The sequence below is a fragment of the Chelonoidis abingdonii genome, chromosome 2, assembly GCF_003597395.2.
Source record: "Chelonoidis abingdonii isolate Lonesome George chromosome 2, CheloAbing_2.0, whole genome shotgun sequence".
Taxonomy (NCBI): domain Eukaryota; kingdom Metazoa; phylum Chordata; order Testudines; family Testudinidae; genus Chelonoidis; species Chelonoidis abingdonii.
The window spans coordinates 21469340-21492850 of NC_133770.1; the positions used below are offsets into that span (position 1 = coordinate 21469340).

Genomic DNA, 23511 nt, shown 5'->3' on the forward strand with positions numbered 1-23511 from the left:
ACACTGACTTGTCGCTAAAAGCTGCATGGCGTAGACAAGCCCAAAGGGTTACCTCTTCTATGGCCTCTAAGATTAGATTAGTGAGTTTGGAGGATCGTCATGGCAGGAATTTCCTTTCTACATCACTACTCTTCCTTAAAATTACAAACAGCCTTCAGACAAGTTGAGGGAAAAATGGGTTTCAATACATCCTAAGAATACAGGCTAAAGACATACAAGAAACACCAAGTACTGGAAAAATAGTTGTGAATTTTATATGCAGTGAAAAACAGTACATACATGTACAACAAAGAAAAATACATCAGAACAATAGTAATAACCTGTCCTTGACAACCAGAAGTGATATCATCACCTCTCACCTAGTCTTAATTCCTCCATGAGCCTCTGGGTTTCTCTTCTGGCATTTTAGGGAATTTTCCTTCTCTTATCCCTTACGTATTCCTCCTATTTATGAAGGCTACCACCCATCTTGGAATCTTTACTTCTTTCTTGTTCTCCTCTATAACCTTATGGACAGCCACAGCCCTCTTTTTATGATGTGGCCTCCAGAACTGAAATTCCACTTTCAAGTCAGTTTTTTACCTATCCCCTTCAAGTTTTCCATGTTGCCCATCCTGCATTGTCAATTATTTTCCAGGCAAAAGAATGTACAAACTGGTCCACAGCAGAATTGAATACATTTCCAAATTTGGATGTGTCCAATAACAGGCTTGCCTCACACTCCTACAAAAGAATTCCATGCAAGTGGCAGGTATAGCCTCTGTGCTCTTGCCAGGGCAATCATGACATTAGGACCTGATCTCCCAAAATTAAATGTAAACAGTTATTTATGCTTAAAAGAAAGCCATGGTCCAACCCTCAACAGCTTGTGGTAGAAGTCACAAGCAAGTTAATAAAGGAAAAATTTTTGAGTTCTTCTGTTTGAGATGAAACTATTACAATTATCAAACAGCTCATTGGTACCACTGTGAAATCATGACTTTGGAGTTTCCAATTCTCATTGCTTATCCAGGCAACATTAATTTTCTATAGCTGTATATCTTCCTATGGAATAAAAATAAAAATAATTCAGCTTGTGAACGTTTGGTAGGTTCTTTTGATTGTTGTAGAAAAGTGTTTTGAATTAAAGAGTCCTTTGTGTAATGGCAGAAATGCTAAAGTTGACTTCTACTTGCATGTAAATTAATAAACTATTGAGTATTTAGAACTGTATAGCATATTCTTAAATTTCAACCAAAAATCTGACATAAAACTGTCAGCAAACTGTTTCCATCTCTTAAATGAAAGGATTTTTGAAAAGGGCACATTAAAGAAAAATTTGCGGGAAGTTGTAGGGATCTATTTTATGCTTTTGCAACACATGGAATAGTCATTTGTTTGCTCACCTACATGAATCCAGTCAGTATGTTGTCACTGTCCTTAAAAGCGGTATAGCAAGTACACAGACACAATCAGCTCAGAGGAGCACTAGATAGTGGTCTCTGGCTGACTAAATTAGGCAGAAAAGGAGGGCAAGCCCATCTATAAGCCTTTTTGTGCTTTCACAACGCTCACTTTGAGAGAGATACGGTAGCTTATAAAAACAGGAAAGGAAAGAAATTACTACACTGGAAAGACTTGAAACTTAAAGAGATCTACAGGAATCCTAGTGAAGAGATTCGGCCAGAGTGGAAGCCATCTTCCAATACTCAAGCTGCCCTTTGGCCAGACGTGGTATCCATGATGTAAAGCACTGCAGTCACAGACTAGTAAACCCTTCTTCTGAATGAATCCTAACAAGAAAACTCAGGGCTGTGGAGCAGTGCTAAGCAACTGGCCACTTGTGCCCACTTGCCCTGGCTACCTCAACTGTTAAGAGAGGTGTGCATGTAGCTGGCACCATCCTGAGGGATACAGTTTTCTAAACTGCCTTTGAGATAGGGGAAGTAGTGAATGGGATGTTTCAACCTCATGAGCTGCTCCCTCCATCCTGAGACCTGTTATGTCACCGAACGGGCTCTGTGGAGATGGGGGACACCCTAACATCAGCACCCCTCTTCCCCTCCACAGCAAGCAGGCTCCTGGGAGCTGCTCCAAGGCAGAGAGCAGGAGCAGCACACTGCAGTGGTGTTGCAAGAGGGGGACACCTGAACTGCCCGGCATTTGATAGGCTGCTGGGCAGCTGCTACACAGGGAACTTAGGGGAGCTGATAGGTGGGCTGCTGGCCCACCCTGGTTCCAAGTCCCCACCCGCTAGCTCCAACAGACTGCTCTTTCTGCAAGCAGCGGACAAAGCAGGCAGCTGCCAAACAACTTTATAAGGGAGCATTGTACAACTTTAAACAAGCATGTTCTCTAATAGATCAGCGACGCAGGGACGTAACAATGTTAACCAGAACGACGTTAAGTGAGGAGTTACTGTACCAACATGGGGAACAAGTATTAAACAATGGGCTTTTGAGTCTAGCAGAATAAAATATACCATAATGCAATGGCTAGACGTTGACTCTAGACAAAGTCAGACTGGAAATAAGGTGTAAATTTTTAACGATGAGAGTAATTAGTCACTGGTAATTAGTCAAGGGTAGTGGTGGATTCTCCATCACTGATGTTTTTTAAATCAAGATTGGATGTTTTTCTAAAGGATATGCTCTAGGACAGTGGTTCTCAACCAGTGGTACGCGTACCCCTGGCGGTACACAGAGGTCTTCCAGCGGGTATATCAACTTATCTAGATATTTGCCTGGTTTTACAACAATCTACATAAACAACACTAACGAAATCAGTACAAACTAAAATTTCATGCAGGCAAAATAAGAAAGTCAGCAATTTTTCACTTTTGTATTTTTATGTCTGACTTTGTAAGGAAGTGTTTTTAAGTGAGGTGAAACTTGGGGGTATGCGAGACAAATCAGGCTTCTGAAATGGGTACAGTAGTCTGGAAAGGCTGAGAACCACTGCCCCAGGAATTATTTTGAGGAAGTTCTATGGCCTGTGCTACACAGGACATCAGACTAGATGATCACAACAGTCCCTTTTGGCCTTAGGATCTATAATCGATTATTTCCTTCAGGGCCTGGGGACAAGGAGGGTGGTTTTGTAAGAAACAGGTTTAGGAAAAATGCTGAACTAGGTCTGCTTCTGAGCACTGGGGTCACTAAAATCAAGACTTCTTTTAAAAGAACACCACTACTTCCCTCTGCAAACCCCAGAAGTAGGCCAGCCTACCTCTATCATATTCACTGCCTTGCATATTCTGCTTTATTACATATAGCAGTAATGCAAGGAACCTATAGACTTGTATCCTGTAAGACAATGGCTTCAGCAGTTAGGATGAGGCTTGAGGTCTATGAACTTTGGCACAGATAAATGTAGGTAAGCCATATGTTTTGGGGAACTGGAAGTAGAATGTAAGGGGGAATTCTGTCCATAATGACATCAGCCAACCACAGAAACATGAACTAACACCAGCTTCTGGAAGGTTTTGGATGGAACATCCAACCGCTAGAGTATCATGGCAGTGAATTGATGTATAAGATAATGGAGTGAAATCATAAATACACTAACCTATAGAAGAAGAACACTTTAACATTGGTAAGAGGAGAAATACAAATGAGGAAGAGGGGAGAAAGCCCTACTGAATATGCATTAGGCATGGTAACATCAGTGTAACATATTATAAAAGTGGCATCCCAGAGCAGTAGGAGAGGGAGAGATGTAGCCCTTGGGAGGGGCCAGAATGATGGCCACTGGTGAAGATGAGGAAGGAGACAACAAGGAGGAAAATAATGACTAACATTTTAGGTTGTTCTGCAAAGGATGGTGAGAGTATGGATGTTCAGATGTACTTTTGTATTATCTCTCTCTACTTTACTGAGTGAGAATGTGTGGGACTTTGCTAAATGTATTAATAAATTATTTGAAAATATAGAAGAGTTCCTATAGTTTCAGTGTTGCACCTGTGCACATCAGGGTTCCCAACTATATAATAATTTTAATAACATGGGGCCTGATCTTGGACAAGAACCTATTCGGCCTTAAAGTGATAACTGGGGATTTTTATTCATAATCTATAGATCAGGCTACATGTGAAAATGCAGATGAGCATCTTAAGTTCAAAATTTGGTGTTAGGGACCCAAGCTGGGGGCTGCTTGTAGCTTCCAGTTCAGATTCATAAGAACTCAGGTGAGAAGAAAGCAGAAGGGAGTTGAAGGCAGGAGGAGAAGGGAGTAGGTGACAGCTTTGAACTATCCCTTCTCTCCTCTCCCAGATTTGGTCAAGTGACATTTAAAAATAATATATTTGGTCAGTGAGGTGACAAGACTGAGCACCACTGCTCTACAGCAATGCTCTTTGGGAAAAAAAAAAGTTATATCCACTCATTTTTTAAATGCTAATAAACATCAACATTTGAATATTTAAAACTACTTACCTGCTTTCCTTTTGTATCTTGTGATTACAAAATAGGAAACTATGTAGAGAACAGCAAATAGGAGAAAACAGATCTGAAAAAAAGAAGTTTCATTTAATTAGGTTAATGAAAAGTCTGGATTATATTATGCATTTATCAGCTCCCCAAAACTGAAATTAAATTCTGATCAAACAGCAAGGAAGTGCCATACTTTAGATTTCTCTATGTGGCTGACAGCTCAATTAATAAATGCAACTCAGTTTACTTTGTCGATTATATCAATTTGCTACATTTTCGATAAATGCTAATTAAACTCCGAATAAATTCAAATGCTAGGGCCAAATGTTTAAAGGGTTAGTACATAAACTAATTACCAAAAATCCAACTTTAATGCATGAAACTGTAGCATGTGAAAAAGTCTGGTATCTTTCTACTCCTCAGCAGGTGTCAGTCAGCATCACAAAGCCTCCAGAGAATTTGAAAAAGTTCATCAAGATCACTGGTCCCTTGCACCAGAAAAGCCCATGATCAATTTAGCAGAATGCTGTAAATCCAGATTACATTTCATTGGCAGAACTGTATCGGGAAGCTTATATGAGATCTCTGCACACAAAACTTGATCCTGCTCATTGGTTATCCTCATCAGCTTCATGAGCAACCAAATTAATGCGGAACTGGACAAACAAAATCCGAGTTCCTACCGCTGTTCCAAAAATTGAAGTCAATTTTGAAAATTAAGCATTATTTGTACAGCACAAATGTTAAAACACACTTTTGCTAAAAAAATGTAGTACTCTTATGTTCTATAAATGTTATTTATTCTGTTCTTTGTATCTGTTTGCCTTTGAAAATAAAAAATATAAATGCAACATGATATTTAAACTTAACTGATTAATGTACTTTGTCAGTTAGTGCAATACTGTTCTTCCTATGTACTGATATATTATAATAGCTCCTTAAACCAACTGGCAATGTGTATTAAAAACATGAAAGTGAGTCTGAAGATCCATAAACTTCAAGGCACACTATCCTTTCAGACATTCTAGGGCTGTTACTATTTATTTTTGTGAATATGTATTAATAAACACCTAGCTAAATCATAGCAGAGACAGGTACAGTAATCCAAATGAATATTAAAAGAAATATGCTATTAAGTGTAAATTGACTCATACAAAGCCCACTTCGCTCCCTAACCCATAAAATAGTTTTTAAAATGGATCTACCTGTGTCTATGATATGTAATATTAGCACAAGGAATCTGTCTTGCTTAGAGCTGAGCTTTAACCTGCATTATTCACCGACTGAGGTCTGCAAAGACAGACAAATGCTAAACCGATTCTACAGATAATCAGTTTAACACTTGCTGCCTTTCAGAGTACTATCATCTTAAATCTAGAATGAAGAAAGCTAATAGAGATGGGAGAACAAAAAAGGGCACAGAAATCATGTTGGGATGAAATGTAAGTTATCTGACCTAATCTAGTTCAGAACAGAAAGGAGGATACTGGTTTATCAGAAAGGATGCACAATCAAATAATAAAATCATGACAAGAAATATTAATAAAAATGTAACAGAAAGAGAAACTCATCCTATGTCTAGTTACAGACCCTTCATAGGAGAAATGGGCTACTAGGAATTTATACCATGTTCACCACTATGGGATCTAGGTGCCTGTAACTTTTCTATAGACCTCTCATTCCATTTTAATTGCTTGTATGTCCTTTGTGACCCCGAGTGACCACCATAAGGACAGTCATGGGGGCTAAAAGTATTAACTCCCCACAGTATTTAGCAGGCACAATATACTGCTTGTAAGGTTTCCCAAAACTTCTATTTTTCTTATATAAGAACTTCTCTATACAATCTTTCCTCCTAAAAAGAAAAAAAAAAAAGCCACACCTACAACTTTCCCTGTTTCCCCTAACCCGGATTTCCCTGAGAATGCATCCCCTTATGCTATCTAGGGTTGGGTTTGCTCTTTATTCCATTGCAAATGCTTGCCTGCTGCTACCTCTGATGGCTGCCCCAACCACTGGGATTGGCTCCTCCCTTCTTAATTCCTGGAGGCCCACTGTCTTCCCTCCACTAAACCAGGGCTGGGCATAACCCTTCCCCTTCAGCTGTTCCTTTGTCTTCACAACTCCTTTATGGGACCACAAAGCAATAGTCCTTTCTGCCGCAAGTTAATATATTAACTACTTTGGACATAGTCATTAAATCATTACCCACAAGCACTCCTGCTGGAATGAAATCCAACACAGCCTTTTAGATCTTCCCACTCCAAGGGAACTTCAGCCAAGGCACAATGGTTTTAAATTTTCCAAGTGCCAGTAGTTCAACACTTCCCCTAGTGAGCATGTCAGATTTCTTTACCATGCCTTCTCAGACCAGAGAAATGTGGGCTACAGCATTTCTCCAACCTTAGCATTCCTTGTCATTCACCTTGGCAATTTTTAATAAATTCCATATCAACCTTCAGGATCTCTCCAGACATCTCCAGAGAGGGTGACGAGGGAGTTCTGTGTTTGTGACAGCCACATTAATCTGACCTGCACAGGATGTAGGTTTACTTTCCCTTTGCTTAGGGCAGTGGTTCCCAAACTGGGGTTCATGAACCCCTGGGGGTTCACAAAATGTTACAGGGGATTCTTGGGGAAAAATTCCCTAATGGTGGACAGAGCTGTCCCTAGGAACTCCGGCACCATAGGGTCAGCAGCTCGGAGCCCCTGGACTTTCAAGAGCTAAGCAGATCAAAGCAAGCACACCACACTGAGGAGCAGGGTGACCAGATGACTCAATTTTATAGTGACAGTCCCAATTTTGAGGGCTTTTTCTTACATAGGCACCTATTACCCTCCACCCCCTGTCCTGATTTTTTATACTTGCTGTCTGGTCACCCTACTGAGTAGATTTAAACTTCAAGACTCCTTATAAAAAGTGAAAAGGGAGGTGGATATTTTTTGCTGTTTTTAAAATTAAAGAGGCAGCTGGTATTGTTTTTAAAATGATTATAAAGACCAAGTTTAAGCTTTGTTGTAACCTGCGTTGTTTGCCTGGACTGGTCAAGACCTGAATGCTTGTATAGGAGGAACTCTTTGAGTTGGCTTCTTAAATACTTTCATGCTGGTTTCACATGATAGTCCTTGAAACATAGGATCCTTGTCTTATAACATGCTTAATCAAAGTGATCCAAGATCTCACTTTCATAGCTTGTAAGAATATTGCCATTTTCATAATGTAATAAAATACTGTAATGATAAATAATAATTAATAAATAGTGTGTAATAAGCATGTCATAAAAACAAATTTTATATTTCCAAGATCACTGCTTCTATAATTTATACTCCGGTAAAGGAGAAAATCCCTGGCAATATTCATTTTCAGGAGGGGGTTTGCAAGACTTGTCAGTTTAGTAAAAGGGGTTCACAGGTTGTTAAAGTTTGGGAACCACTGGCTTAGGGCAATTGTCCCTCAGGTGTTCAGTCGAGTTACATATGTAGCACCTTCTTGAACAGTTCTCCAATGAAGGGGGATCTATGAATGTAATTACCATGAAAGGGTCATTTGTGGTAAGGTGAGACCCTGAGCTCCCATTTGCCCTGTCTTTTCCCAGAAAAAGGAAAGCTTTTGTGCTGAAGACCTGAAGAAGAGCTCTGTGGAGCTCGAGAGCTTGTCTTTTTCACCAATAGAAGTTGGTCCAATAAAAGATATTACCTCACCCACCTTGTTTCTCTCAATTTTTTCACTAGTCCTTTATCTGCAATAATTTAAAGGTACCAAAAAGAAAAATCAAATCACTTTGCTCAGTTCAAAAGTTTGAAGATTTAAAATAAAAAAAACTTCTTACCCTAAAGGAAAATTTGAACAAGGAAACCAAAAAAAAGTAATACTGCTCTTGTATTATGACAGTGTTCATAAAAGCCCAATATAACTTACAAATTCAAAAATTACTCCAATATTAATTCAACAATTAGAATATTTATTCTTTTAAATTAAAATATTTGATTTAAATATAATCAAGGTATATGGAATGTTAAACTGGTATAAAAAGAGGAAGGATACTTCAGACTCTTAACACTACACGATATCAACAGCTGGGCCCCAGCGTGGCACAGATCTGTGCAGGCAGACCTTTATGCCCAGGCAGAGTCCCATGGGAGTAAGTATGATTCAACATGAACGTAAGGGTCCACTGCAAGGAGTTTTTTGCAGGATCAGAGCCAGAGCCACCCCTAGCCATTTGGGTGTAGTACGCAGCCCCCCAGTGGGAGGATTGTGTGGGGCCTCAGGCCTCCCCCCTTCAAGGTGTGGGAGGCAGGAGCTGAGTGGGCAATTTTGGGGGCCCTGCAGGCCCAGAGGATTAGTGGGGGGCCAGGAGCAGCCCGCTCCACTTCCCTCGCCCCGACCCCAGATGAATCACTTGGGGGAGCCCCTCCCACTCCGCACTCACCAGCAGCGGCAGAAGCGGAGCAGCCCAGCCCCAGCCCCAGCCCCGCTCCACTCCACTAGCTCCCAGCTGCGGCACTCCACTTCCCGCCGCATGTGAGTGTGGGAGGCGTCCCACTCTTTCCCCAACGCCCCTGCACTCACTGGCAGCGGGAAGCGGAGTGTCGTGGCTGGGAGCTGGCAGAGTGGAGCGGGCTGGGGCCACGTGGCTCCACTTCCCACCACTGCCGGTAAGTGCAGGGTCGCTGGGGGAAGAGGTGGAATGGGGGTGGGCCAGGAGCTGAGCGGGAGGCGGAAGGGTAAGAGGCAAGGCAGAGGGAGTTGTCCGGGGCTCCACACCCCCTAGGGACAGCCCTGCCCCTTAAAGTGGGTGCAGCCCTTGGGGGGGCCAGCTGAAGGGATAGGGCTGGTCGCCAGGGCTGGTGCTGCCATGTGTGCAGCATGCAGCTGCCTTGGGCACCATGAAATTTGGGGCAATTTGGTGCCCCAAGCAACTGCATATGCTGCATATGCCTAAGGACGGCCCAGATCAGAGCCTTAGTTGTCAACATACCTCTTTACTCCCCAAGTGCCATGCCAAGACTTTCAGGAACTTTCAGAAGCCTGGGCAGGGCACAACATGCTCACAAGGCTTCTTTACTGTAGACTTTTCCTACTCTCATATACAAGTGTCCCTTCCCTCCCTACCCCCCTACCCCACCCAATAACTAAAAATAGGAAAAAGAAAGAATATTAATGGCCAGTATCAAATAAATATCACTTATCTGCAAAATGACCACTACTAATTAGAAACTCAAAACTATATATTATACGGCTTAATCTTGTTTGTAAAACAGCAATTCTCAAATGAAAGGTGCTATATAGATTAGAAGTACTGTATTCCCTCTCCCGCATAGTTTATTCCTATTGATATGCTATTTACATTTTGAATAATCAAATTGCTATGTTGAGCAAAATGACTATAGTTTTCAAAACAGTGCGGGTCATTTTAAATAATCTGCCAAGGGAAGTCACTGACATCACTGCAACTGCTCACCTGAATACTGTCAAATTATACAGATCATGAAGGGAAATGGAAGTCAACAAAAAATAGATAACAAAGGACAGATTAGAAGAGGACAAACACAGATGAGTAAAGCTGTCTAGGACAAAGCCATACTCTCTCTCAAAGAAAGCAGCACCAGCAGCAGCATGTTACACTGCAATGCAGGAAATTAAAGCTCAAAAAGAATCTGAAGAACTAAGAAGAAAGGAAACACTTTTCCAAAAATACTGACTTCTTAATAGTCTTCCTAGTATACAAGTTTCCTTTTAGTGGTTTACACATTTATACTCTCGTATACAGATGTTACTACAAGAATTCCTGTTAGTGGGACAGTAAGAAAAGGAAAGACAGAACACAGACTGAAGAACACTTCTACTTTAGCCACTTGGAATAGAAAAGTGCAGCTATTAAATAGAATACACAAGTCTTTTTCCTTTTAAGTAAGAAAAATAGCAATGAGAGAAGTGATGGCAAAAGTCAGTTTACATGACAGCACTGTATAGTGTAGAATGTTTCAGAGAGTTAATGGTACTCTCTGAATGTATTACACACAAAAAGAGGTTAGCATCAATAGTACAGGTCCTACCACACCCCACTCCAGAAAAGGAGTGGTGAATATCAGCCGTCCGTGTCTGCGTAGAAAGATTGCAGGGAAGCAGCCAATCAGAGCACAGCAGTCTCAGTTAAAAGTAGCTGCAGGGGTGAGCAGATCAGTTCCTGGCTGGGACCACAGGAGTAGGGGTAGTCCTTGCTGGAACTCAATAGAGAACCAGAAGATGGGTTCTGGTGGCACTGGCATTCGATGAGGAAGAAGAGGAGTTGAGAACTTCAGTCCTGAGGTTAGGCTGAAGAGGAAGGGGCTACATGAGAAGCAGTCCAGGGTTAACAGCAGCAACTATTAAATGGAACAACATGTGGCTGCTGTTTGTAGGATCCCTATGTTGAGACCCGGAGTAGTGGGCAGACCAGAGTCCCTCCTACTGGCTGAGTGTTCAAAGCCTCGAGAAGGGGACAAGTTTGGGGTTGGAATGTAAAGGGCTATGGGACAGAGCTGAAGATCCTGCAGAGTACCCACCATTTGGTGGACTTTGTTACCCTGACAAAGGAACTGGACTTGAAAGAGTGATCTAGCTTGGTCAATTACAACCAATAAGGCAAAGAGTCTCCAGGGAGAAAGCCCTGGGGACACTGCTCTATACCAAAGCAGGCTTGGACTGAAAGCTAGCCCAGAAGGATCTAAGAACCAAGTTCAGAGACAGGACTAAAGACATTAACAAGGACAAGGGGACAGGCCCTGTAGGACTTTTTACTCTGGAAGAAGTTTGTTAGGGCATATTGACTGTGTGACCTGGCCAGAGGGCTGAGCCACTGAAGACCAATGTGACAAGGTTAACAGCCAACCAGGGGAGTAGAAAGAGTGTGTACAGGTTTGCACCCAACTGACAAGCCGTGTTCACGAGAGGTCAGTGGTCCCATCACAGTACCCTTACTTGGATTACTGAGGAATATTAATTCAGCTTTTCACCATACCACATCCACCCCAACAGCTGACCAATCCTCTCTGTGTGGCTGGTTCTCCCAGCTCCATGACCTTCCTGTAAGCCCAAGAAAACATCTCCACCTGTTCCATCAGTCTCCCTTCAGATTCCCTCTTTGGCCCCTGAGGACATACATTGGACTGACCCATTTTCTCTTGTCAGTTCCTAGGTTCTGAACAGGTACTTGAGAAACTAGATGCATAGAAATGTTCACCAGGAATGGTTTCCAGCACCTGAGACACAGGGAGAGCCAGGGTTCCAGGCAGAAGTCCATACTTGCGCTACCTCCCAGCTGCTGGAAATACTGCTCAATCCCTGGACTAGTGCTTGACAGTTACTACCTGGCCTCCAGAACCCATCAGAAGACGGGTTTCAGGAGTTATCCACTGCAAAGCTAGACAATTGCTTGAGATTTAATCTTGCCTGTAGCAGTGCCTTACTTCAATCTATTGACAGAGCTCAAGACCACCTGAATCTGAGGCATCTCATTTTCAAAAATAAGTTATTTAGTAGCCATACAAAATGTAAGTAAGTTTATATAAAGAACCCCATTTTTGTTTCCTTATTTCTTCCCTAAATTTCTCTATTCTCTCCTCCACCCTGTATTTCTCCTTCAGTCTTTAAAAATTGATACTCTTTTCCCAAAATCCCTTTTTATGAGCATGGTAGTACCCCACATATCAGTCCATTCCCTTTGTACATAAGCTCTCCCAAGCTGCTGATATATTCTGTACAAAATATTAGTATATTCTAAAACCACATCTCTATTTGACAGCATTTCACACCATAAGTTAATTTCCTTAAAAAGCACAAAACCAGCATTTTAAAAATGTTTTTATGGATTAAATAAAACTTTCTGATAAACTTTGTCTTAGCCAAACATGTTATGCATTTAAAACTAAATAATTTGTTAAAGTATCCCTAACAATGAATTGAATTGATTGTTTCTGGTCACTATATCCTTCAAGATCATAGAATAGCAGATCTCATCCTTTCACACCTCGCTTTATCCATAGATTGGAGGAAGGAAAACAAATGATTCTGTTTTATCAACTGAAATGAAGATTGGCTCTTCTGCAGGTGCACAAGCAAAAAGACTTTTGCCACCAAAAGCACTTCAACACACTCTGGGTCCAAGCACGTAACGAGCCACTTCTACCAATCACTAGTAGCTTGACTTTCTTCAAACTTTTGCAGCATAACACATGCTGCTTACATTTTTTTTGTATTTTATCTGTTATTTTAATAACTATTATAAGTTAAGGTCTTAACATACATTATCCATTTCAAATATAAGTTTAAATAGTTTTTTTAAGCCTGTATTTAAATAAAAAAATCAAATTTTAAGTCATCAGGGGTCGGGGGGGGGGTTGGTTGTTTTTTTATCCTCTCGGCCTGAAATCTCATTTTTTTTAGCCCTCATCTGCAATCTCTTGCCACATCTTACCTTCTCTCTATGCTCCATTTAGCACTCCTACTACAACTCTCCTTTTTGATACATCAGCAAACATCTCTTCTCCAGCCTTGTAGTCTAATTTGCCCCATAAGCACCTCCCAATTACCCTCAGACCTTCCTCCTCAAATAGTGGTAGACTTGCATATTCAATCACACCCTAAAATTTGTATCTCCCACTTAAATCATCTTATTTAACCCCTCTTCATTTTGGCAATCATCGAGACATGCCATGTGAATAGCTTCCATGGCTCTGTGTCCAACTTATTTCCTAGTTCCTTCATAAGATCTTATCTCAACAGTAGCATCGCCTCAGATAGCCACTAATGATGCCACATGTTGCACAGTTAGCGAATCATACTGCAACGAGTTCACAGCCCTCAGAGAGGCAAAGTTACACAAACTCCATGGGGGGAAAATGTTAAACCTATGTTTTCATTGGATAGTTTGACTGTTACTGATACCTCCTTTCATTGTTACTAATACTTGCCTTAGCCTTGCTGCACCGCCAACTGGGAGCCGCCCGCAGTAAGTGCCGCCCATGGGAGGCTGCACCCCAACCCCCACCCTCCTCCCAGAGCCAGCATACCATACCCCCTGCACCCCAAATCCCCTCCTGCACCCCAAGCCCTAGCCCTGACCTCCCTCCCAGAGCCAGCACCCCATACCCCCTCCTGCACCCCAACACTCTGCCCCAGCCCAGAGCCCCCTTCTGCACCCAAACATCCTCCCAGTGCTTGCACACCTCACCCCCTCCTGCACCCCAACTTCCTGCCCCAGGCTCAGCCCAGAGCCTCCTCCCACACTGTGAACCCCTTGGCCCCAGCCTAGAGCGACACTCCCTCCTGAACCCCAACCCCCTGCCCCAGCCCAGTGAAAGTGAGCAAGGAGAGTGACGGAGAGAGGGAGTGAACGGGGCTTTGGGAAAGGCCGGGGTAGATCATGGGTTGCCCTTAAATTCAAAGAGTGATCTTGGGCGTAAAAAGGTTGGAGACCACTGATCTAGACTAAGCTTTTGGGACAAGTACCTTTTTACTTCATGTCTGCGCATTGCCTAGCAAAACAGGTCCCTGATCTTTTGTCCCAGGCACTACTACAAAACAAACAATGACAAGTGGTGTTAGTTTTCAAAACCGATTATTTTGAACTGTAATTATTGGCAGTGAATTTCTGTCCATTACAGTTTACCTCCTATTCTCTAGCTTGTTTTCAGGAAAACAGTCACCTCCATGAAGGGGCTGTGGAGTGCCACTTAAAGTCAGGAGGGGCCATGACTTACCCCCTCCCAGGAGCCTCAACCCTTGACAGAGCCACTGCCTCCTACACCCAATTCCTGACTCCCTACTCTTCCCTGCTGGCAAGCCTTGAATCCGTCCACCCTGCTTTCCAGTCCCCAGTGCAGGGAGGAGAAGACGACTCTGCCACTGCAGTTTTGGCATGTTAAGGGCCCAGCACACATTGTCGGACCTGGGTGCCATGCCTGCACTGCTCCCAGCCATTGGACCTGTGCATCATAGTTACAAGATTGCTGTGCAGCCACCAGCACACCACGGCTTACAGTTGCTATTTGCCAGAGTTTTTTTCACTTCTAAAAATGAAAACAATGGCACATTGCAACCAAGAAGGCAGTAAAAAACACACAACAGCCAGGTAGCTACCCTAACTGCTTAAAAGTGGTCAGGACATGGCCCAGGTGGCCTCCTAGGTTCTGCAGTCTGTGCCTACATGGAAAAACCACAACCATCCACAATAAGCTGAAACTGCCCCAAGTTTTCAGGGACTAAACATCTCTCCCTAATTACTTATCCAAGACAATACTTAGAGAAGTTTAGTAATTGCAGATGTATTCGTACTGGTCAAAAATGCAGGCAATCATAAGATGTGGGTGGCACTTTAAATGTAAATATTTGTTACTAAGTTACATTTGTAAAATTTCACAATAACTCTACAAAACCTAAAGTTTATATTGGTACCTCTATTTTGGTTTCCCCGCTCTCTGCAAAACTGTTCCCAGGGCCCACGCTGCTGCAATTTCTATGTTCCAGAAGCATTACAAGAATGAATTAAGTAGCAGCTCCTTGTGAATGTGGAAACAAGAATTGCTTATGTTGTCAAAAGCAACATAGGACTCAGACACCCCTTCAGATCTGCAGGGAGGGGGATGACAGCTGAGGTAGTTAAGTTTAATAGAATTCAAGAGTTTTTACAAATTTTAACATTCAGTAACACACACTGAAGTATTTTGTAAAAAGTTTTGTGATGACCATGTTTGAAAAAGTCATTCTGATTACCATCTTGCGTCCTTTCGTCTATGCCTGCCACAAAAATTCCGCTATCAGAGGGGTAGCCGTGTTAGTCTGGATCTGTAAAAGCAGCAGAGAATCCTGTGGCACCTTATAGACTAACAGACATTTTGGAGCATCTGACGATGTGGGTATTCACCCACAAAAGCTCATGCTCCAAAATGTCTGTTAGTCTATAAGGTGCCAAAGGATTCTCTGCTGCTTTTAAAAATTCCACTACGGTTTTAAACAAGAATACCATCAGGGAGAGAAGCGGGGCAGTCGTCCTGGACCTGATCTTTGGAGAGCTGGAGTGGGTAGGACCAGCGGTGCCCCATCAGCAGGCCTATGGTGCTTCACTGCAATCTCTCATTCTATAACTACCAACTTCTGCTGCCCACAGAGCACAAATGCCAGGAGAAAACATCACACAGCATAATTCATAAAGCAGAAGTATCCTGAGCATCAAACCATCCTGAGACACAGTAATCTAGTGAGGAGGAGGAAAAAGGAGCTGCCAAAGAAAGGGAGGCAGGAAGAGTAAAAACACTGAATTTTCTGACCATAATGGCACTTCTTATGAAAATTTAATCATACTTCTGTTGCAGCCAAAAATAAATGCTGCATACTGCTGGGAATCCCTACATTGGGGGGGGGGGGTGTTTGTTTAAGTCTCTTTCTACCATCTTTAACAGAAAAATATTCCATTAAGATGGAGGGAGGTAAAAAAATAGCAAAATGAATGTTCTCCACGCCAATTAACTAGCCCCTGCTGTACACTCATTGCCATAAGGCACTTTTGAACTAACTTTTTCAAGTGCCTCTTTCCAAAGACACCCCGTCTTTCATATGAACACTAAATAGTAAACTATAGCCCAATACTGTTTCAAAGTTTGCCTCAACTTGCATAAAGCTGTAACAATTATCACAGCTTTTGTTTAAACTTACTCTGACAACTGATTATTCACACACAATACATTTTATGGAACTTACTAGTTTCCACAAAATGTTAAATTACCACCAGTGTTGCTATTCAGTTTCTGACCATTACTTCTATGGCTACAAAATCATCTTCTTCGGCTACAAAATCATCTTCTTCCACAGGTTTTTCCCTGCAAAATACACATGAACCATTGTTTATGTTGCCAAGAAAACTTCAAGTACAAGAATGAGTTAAGCCATTAAAAATTCAAAATCTATTTTGCTTTTCTAAACTGAAGAATTCCACATGGAATTACAAAGAAATTTTGATTAAAAACAAACACTGTACAGAAATGGAACTTCATAGCTCATCAGGAATGTCACCTTGCATGTCCTTGGAATACTGTGTCACAATTCTAACCACAACACTCAGAGAGACACCCATGATCTGCCAAGCGTCACAGAAAAAAGCATTCTTACAAAAAAATCTTGGGGATCACAGAGTATTTGCTTAGAAAGTAAATGCTAAGGAAATCAAAGAGGCTAGAATAGCTCACAGCACCAAGCTAACAGTTTTGACTTAGAATGAACAGTGAACAGCACCAGAGGAAACTGGGACAATACATTTTGTTGTATAAACAAATCTACTAGGATGGAAAAAAATCGTAATTGTTCAGACAAGCCAGAAACTCAGCAGGAACTTGATAAAATTTTACAAAGCTGTGTATAATCACACCATGTACTATTCCCTTAAGTAAGGACAGGAAATAGCACAGACGTCAGCAATAAGCATACTAAACTAACCGTTAGTATCAAACTAGAGTGGAGCACTGCCTAACCTGCACAATCCACTACAATACTTAAAACAACATCTACGTGAAGGAGAAATTACAGACTCACCCATATCTCGCAGATGAGTGAGAGCATATTTTTTTTTTTTCCAAAAAAAGACATCCAATTTTTAAAGGGTAAAATCCAGGCTCCATTGAAGTCAACAAAATACATATTGACTTTTAACAGATTTCACTCTTGGCTTCTAAACATCCTGTCTACTGAATCACGTTAGTTATATCTCAGCCTTTCCCTTTAAAAAGTGCTGTACCTGTGTTGTACGACCACATGAGTTAGGGCAGGGGTTCTCGCAACAAAATTTTTGGTGGCCTCAAAGTGCGGCCACCAACTCTTGCTAGTGGCTGCACTTCCACTTTTTTCCTAAAATATGTAATTAATTTTAGGGAAAAAATATGCACATGTACACATCATAATTTAGGGGGGGGAGTGTGTCTTTTTTTTGCAGACTAAGTATTAAAATTAATGCTTTGAAAAGTGATATTTGTATACTTGCTAATATCACTTTTCACAGTATACTTAGCAGTTACATGGGAGGCTATGAAAAGTGGTAAGTGATATTAACAAAACATACACATCACTTTTCACAGCCTCTCAACTAGCTAGTGAGTCTGCTGTGAAAAAGTTATACTTGCATGTTTGTGAATATCACTTTTCTCAGCAAGCCTCAGGACAAATTAAGCCCTAGATGGGGAGGTTGGAGAGGGAGGCAGCAGGTGCCAGGAGCAATATGGGGATGGACATGGGGCCAAGGGAGGCAGTGAGGGACCCAGAGTGATGTTGGGGATGAATGCGAGGCCAGGAAAGCAGCGGGAGCCAGAGGTGATGGGAGTGGGTGATGAGCTCTACCACAGCATGGCCAGCACTAGAAGTTGGCACCCTCTGTGGCCAGAGCCCCAGCCCACAGCTGGGGCTATGTGGCCAAAGCCAGGGGTCCAAGCCCCAAACTCCATGACTGGAGCAGTGCAGCCAGAGCTGGAGCTCAGCACCCACTGCTGCGCAGCTGGAGCCAGGACTCAGCCCCCAAAGCCATGCAGAGGCGGTGCAAAGCAGCACATCCAGGAGCAACAAGGAGGAAGGGGGAACGGTCGATCCTTTGTCGCCCGCCCACCCCCATCACTGTCTGAAGGCTGTTGTGGCCACATTAAAAGTCCCTGGTGGCCACATTTGAGAAACGCTGAACTAGGGAATAGTTTAGACTGCTCCAACAGCTTTTCTGGACAACAGGTCACCATGGCAGAACAACAAATTAATCTGCATTACAGTCATCAAAGAGTCATGGTGAAAAGAGTCAGCTTTGTGCAGAAGGCCACTTCCTGGTTGCTGGTTTCCAGCAGCCAAAAGGAACAGAGTTTGCAGCGCTCCAGAGGCAATCCTGGCAATTATAGGCCAGTAAGTCTAACTTCAGTACCAGTCAAATTGACTGAAACTATACTGAACAAGTGCCACACAACAACTGGCATTCTTGATGACAGTCTAAGACAGAGATCAACGAATGGGTGTAGACCAGTAGTTCTCAAACTGGGGGTTGGGATCCCTGAGGGGGTCGCAAAGTTATTACATGGGGGGGTCACGAGCTGTCAACCTTTACCCCAAACCCCGCTTTCCCTCCAGCATTTATAATGGTGTTAAATATATTAAAAAGTGTTTTCAATTTATAAGGGGGGGGGGTCGCACTCAGAGGCTTGCTATGTGAAAGGGGTCACCAGTACAAAAGTTTGAGAACCACTGGTGTAGACTCTACTACTCAGTCACCAGAGAAGCAATCCCTCTAAGAAAAAATAGTATGTTGATAGCATGGAAAGCCTTGCATTATTATTCCCTCTTTACTAAAAAATTTTATTATCTTCATGTGGTCAAAGCAACAACTTTCACAAACATGAGATGACCAACAGTTGGCATGACATATCTCTGGGACTTACAGGGGAGGGAAAAAAAAAAAAAAAAAAGATGCACACCCTTCATTACAAAGGGTTAAGAGCCTTTTATCTGGCATTTGAAATGATTTGAGGGCCATAAGCCTAGCAAGGGTTGTGGTTTGGTGGCTCCCATGATGGAGAGGTCAAAAAGATAGGATAGGCCAGATCCCATGAGATTTCCAGCCCCCACGGGAATTCCGAGGTAGGCTTGAGGTCTTGTGGGATATGGCTCAAGATTTGGAGCCATTATAAGAGCCCGGTGCACAAGACCACTTCCCGTTTGCTGGTTTCCAGCAGCCAAATAGGAACAGAGCATGCAGTACACATGGATCATAGGCAGCAGTCTGGCAACGATCAAACCCTGGTTGACTGTGCAGGGCACATGGCTGGCCAGCTGCAGGGCTGGGACAAGACACAGTAGGGCAGCAGGACGGGCTAGCAGACCCACTGCAGCCGCCAGATGCAGGAGGACGAATGTTGCCTATCCTGGAGCAGGAGGCAAACAGAAAGGTCAGGAAGGGGAAAGAAAAAAGCATGATGTCAGGAAGGGAACCACATACTAAGCATCCAGGAATATGGCAATTCATGGAGGTGATACAGTCCATTTTGGATCAGATTGAAGCTCAGGAACACAGTCAGGCACAGCATGGGACACCTCGGTTCCTGCAGTAGAGTGACTTCACAACCAGGCAAGACCACCTGGGAGAGCAGGCAACAGGCCACAGTTGTTTAGCCCCACTCCCCAATGCACGTGTTTGGGATTTAGCACACTCACGACTCCTGCTGTGTCAGACATGCAGTTCTGGTGGGAGCAACAGGGTGGGCTCCGGGTGGCTTCAGAGTCAGGCCTGCAGGGGCACACAAGTGGGACATAAACAGAGGGGATGTCACAAGATATGCCCTACAACTGCCAGGGCTCCGCTCCAGCTTCAGGAAAAAACCTGCAGCTCCACTGCTGCTCTGCGCTCCAGATCCGGGCTTTGCTCCAAAACCCTGATGACTGCAGGTACAGGGGGACCACAATGTCCAGAGCCCCCAGAGGACAACCCTCCAGCCACCGGTTCCTCAGATGGTAGCCCTACAGATTCCAGTATCACAACTGCTGGCCCGATAGCCTTTAATGCAGCAACCCAAGAGGTCCACTAATGTGGATCTGAATGCGGTCTCATATGCAGCTGCTTCAGATCAGTTGGGGGGTCATCCTTCAGTTAACACAGGAGAAGATATGGCGAGCGGATTACATAGACATATTCTCCCTGAAGTTCAGGGAGAGCCTATACTGGAGGAGAGGGATAAAGTGAAGAGGAGAAAAAAAGATAGTATAAGGCACCCAAAGATATAGATGAATTGGGACAAGCAGCTTATAGCCTAAATCACCTACATAGGAATGATGGGACAGCTATAACCAGCAATGTATAGGCCCATGATGAAGTATCTACATATTTTATGTAGGTTATATAATACTTTTTGAGGCACCTCAGGGCTCTGGTAGGATGAGCAATGTAGAATGATGGAACCCTGAACCCCTTCTTGTGCTGGAAAGAAACCAATCAGGAACTATGGCTGTAGTGCCTGGCTTGGGGGTGCCCGTTACAGGCCCTTACATCAATCGTAGCTATATACTGGTAAAGTCAGGGTGTAAAAAGGGGGGACAGGGCGAGGCTCAAGGCATCAGTACCTGGCCAGCCAAGGCTTTCATGCTGGGAGTACACAGAGAGGGAAATGTTTTCATGCATCCTGTAAGTTTAGGCATGGAATGCAGGCATTGTGGAGGCAGGCACGAATATTCAGGCTGCCCATGTTTTAAGCACATCTTCCCCAGAGGATGCGGGGAGCAACCCAAGACAGCACAGAACAGGGGCAGGGCCAGAATGGCTGAAAAAGGCAATATCTCCAATTAACTTGGTGTTTTAGCCACCTTTTAAGGGATTATTCCAAGGAAGAGGATTCTATATATTTGTGGGAGGGTTTTGTTCATGATCCCATAGAAGGGGAGAGGGTGCACAAAATGGCAAATTACCTCACATCTGTTAAAGGGCATGTCCAGGGACAAGATTCAAAAGGAGGTTGGTTTGGGCAAAGTTGCAGGTCCAGTCCAGCAAATGCTGTTGCCTGATCTCCATATCTCCCCTGTGGGCCTTGTCCCTAAAAGCTCCTGGTGAGTATCATCTCATTCACCATCTCTTATACCCAAAAGAGGGAAAACAGTGAACAATGCAATCAACCCCAGGTTGTACAAACCATGTGCTACGCATTATTTAACATTAGGCACATGGCACCTCACACTGCCTTTTTGCCTTGCTTGGAAAGAACAACGTTAAGACAGCCTTCGCCTTTTCCCAGGCCACCCAGCTGACCTCTTTCACGATCAGCTTTATGTGGACAGAGCAATGTCCATGGGCTGTGCTATTTCATGGGCAACCTTTGAAAAAATTCAGCACAAGGCTGGACTGAGCAGTCAGGTGGTGTGCAGGATGCCAGCAGGTGACACACTATCTGGACAAATTTCTGTTTTCAGGTAAGATGAGTGTAAGGGGCTCCTTTGGGTTTTTCAGGAGCTGATGGGCAAATTGGGTATTCCCCTAGCTGATGAAAAAACTGAGGGACCTGAGAACACGTTGATGTACCTAGGCACTGAGCACAACACAGTCCAGGGGCAGTCCCATCTACGTTGGGACAAATTCATGGCGCTAAAAACACATATGGTTGTTAGAGTCAGCAAGACCAAAAACATTTGTCTAAGGGATCTTCAATCCCTCTTGGATAACTTGAACATTACATGGAAAGCCATAGCCTCCGGGCATGCCTTTTGTGAGCAGTTTGCTACTGTTACTATTGAGATATGGGCCCACACCACTTTATGAAGGTCACTACAGAGATTAAGGAAGACCTGGCACTGATTCCTCACTCACTGTAATGGGGTGTCTATATGGAGGGATGTTTACATGATCAAGGCTGACCTGCAAGTCCACTCAGACGCAGCAAGCAGGATAGATTTTGGCTTGTATTTCAGAGAGCACTGGTGTGCCCATGAGTGGCCCCAGGAATGGAGGGAGTCTGGAGTTTTGAAGGACATCACATTCCTGGATTTCTTCCCCATTCTGGTCACTATTCAGGATGGGGAATTCAAGGACAAGTGGATGAGGTTTTGGAGCAACAATCACGCAGTTAGTCACTTGGTGAACTTTCAGTCCACTAAATCTGACAGTATAACGAGGTTTGTGAGGACTTTCGTTCTCTGTTTTCGCCAGTGCAACTTTCATTTCACTGACAGCATGTACCTGGGCTTACCAAAGGCATAAATGAAACGCTCTCTCAACGGCCAGTCAACAGATTCAGAGCACTAACATCAGAGGTACCAGACCAGATGCTGGCAGCCCTATGAAATCTTCATTGCTAGAAGCAATATCCACAGCCAAGGGATCACTGCACCATGCACCTGTTTGGCCTACATGATGGCACCTGCGGCATTCCAAGCATTCGGGGGCTGAGAGCCTCCAAAACCTGGCAGTTCATGATCTCACTACATAGGCAATGGCTGGCACCACCGACAACAGCTAACCAGTTAGCTGTGGTGTCCTTTGACTGCGAGTCTATAGGTCATCTGGACCCCTGTAGGGGATTCATGGCCCATAGGATGCTGAAAGGTTGGGCACAGGCTGCTGGGACACAGAGCAATGTCAGGAAACTAGTGACCTTGCAGGTACTAAGGCAATCAGTTGAAGTTCTTCCTTGCACTTGCCATCCAGGGGTGGACGGGTGTGAAGTTGTATTCTTCAAGGAAGCCTTTCTGTTGGCTTTCTCTGGGGCCTTTCAGGTCAGCGGGCTGGCACTTTCAGCCAATGGAGACTCTTCAGGAAGGGCTCCCAAACTACATGACGTGCAGTGGGAAGGTGGTTCTCTATAGCTCAAGGTCCACAAGTCAAAAACAGACCAAAGGCAGTTCAGCGAGGCTGCTGTTCTGCACCATTCTGGTAAGATGAATCTGCATCCTGTACAGACACTGCAGATATATGTGGCTCAATGCCAACCCAGTGAGGGGGGTCCCGTTTCTACACAGTGACCATTCCTTCCTAACCAAATTCCAGTTTGTGAGAGTCTTTCAGAAACAGTTCTTATTTTTGAGCTTGCCACCAGGAGAGCATGTCTCCCACTCTTTCTGTACAGGGGCCTCAACAGTGGTTACCCAGTTGGGCATGGGTGAGTCAGAGGTCCAGGCTATAGGACACTGCAATCCAGGGTCTGTAATTCCTACGACAGGTGTCTGAGGGGAAGGTAATGCAGGCGGTAGGCCGTATGCACCACAGGTTTTAATCATGTCTGCTTCCTCTCCCATGTCGATCATAAAGAATATATTGCAGTACACACAGTTGAGAATAGGGATTTGAGAGCACAGTATTGTGCACTGGGTTTACAAGAGAGCACAAAATTTGGCGAGAGGCTCACAGGTGGACATTGGAAGGGATGTGATTCTGTATTGGCATGCCAGATAGGGCATATCCTGGGACCAGCTCATGCTCTTCTTGCATGGGCTGGCACCCTGGGAGGACATGCCTGACATCATCATTATCCACCTAGGGAAGACCAATTTGGGAATGTGCTCCAACTTCAAACTGATTTTGAAGGCTAAACAGGATACTGGACTGCTGGTGAACATATTTCTCAG

General features: G+C 43.6%; 1 protein-coding gene across 5 annotated transcripts in view; it reads right to left on the minus strand.

The window, feature by feature from the left end:
• The window catches only part of LMBR1 (limb development membrane protein 1), a 142546-nt gene that overhangs the window by 111353 nt on the left and 7682 nt on the right, over window positions 1–23511 (minus strand). For 4 of the 5 annotated variants that reach the window (XM_075062199.1, XM_032783879.2, XM_032783880.2 and 1 more), the window contains exon 2: window positions 4413–4485. Coding sequence is in view for 4 of the 5 variants with exons in the window: in XM_032783879.2 (XP_032639770.1) it covers window positions 4413–4485 (73 nt within the window). In the remaining variant the exon portion in view is untranslated. Of the gene's footprint in view, window positions 1–4412; window positions 4486–19405; window positions 19694–23511 lie in introns of all 5 variants that reach the window. The other variant, XM_075062198.1, reaches the window with a different exon arrangement.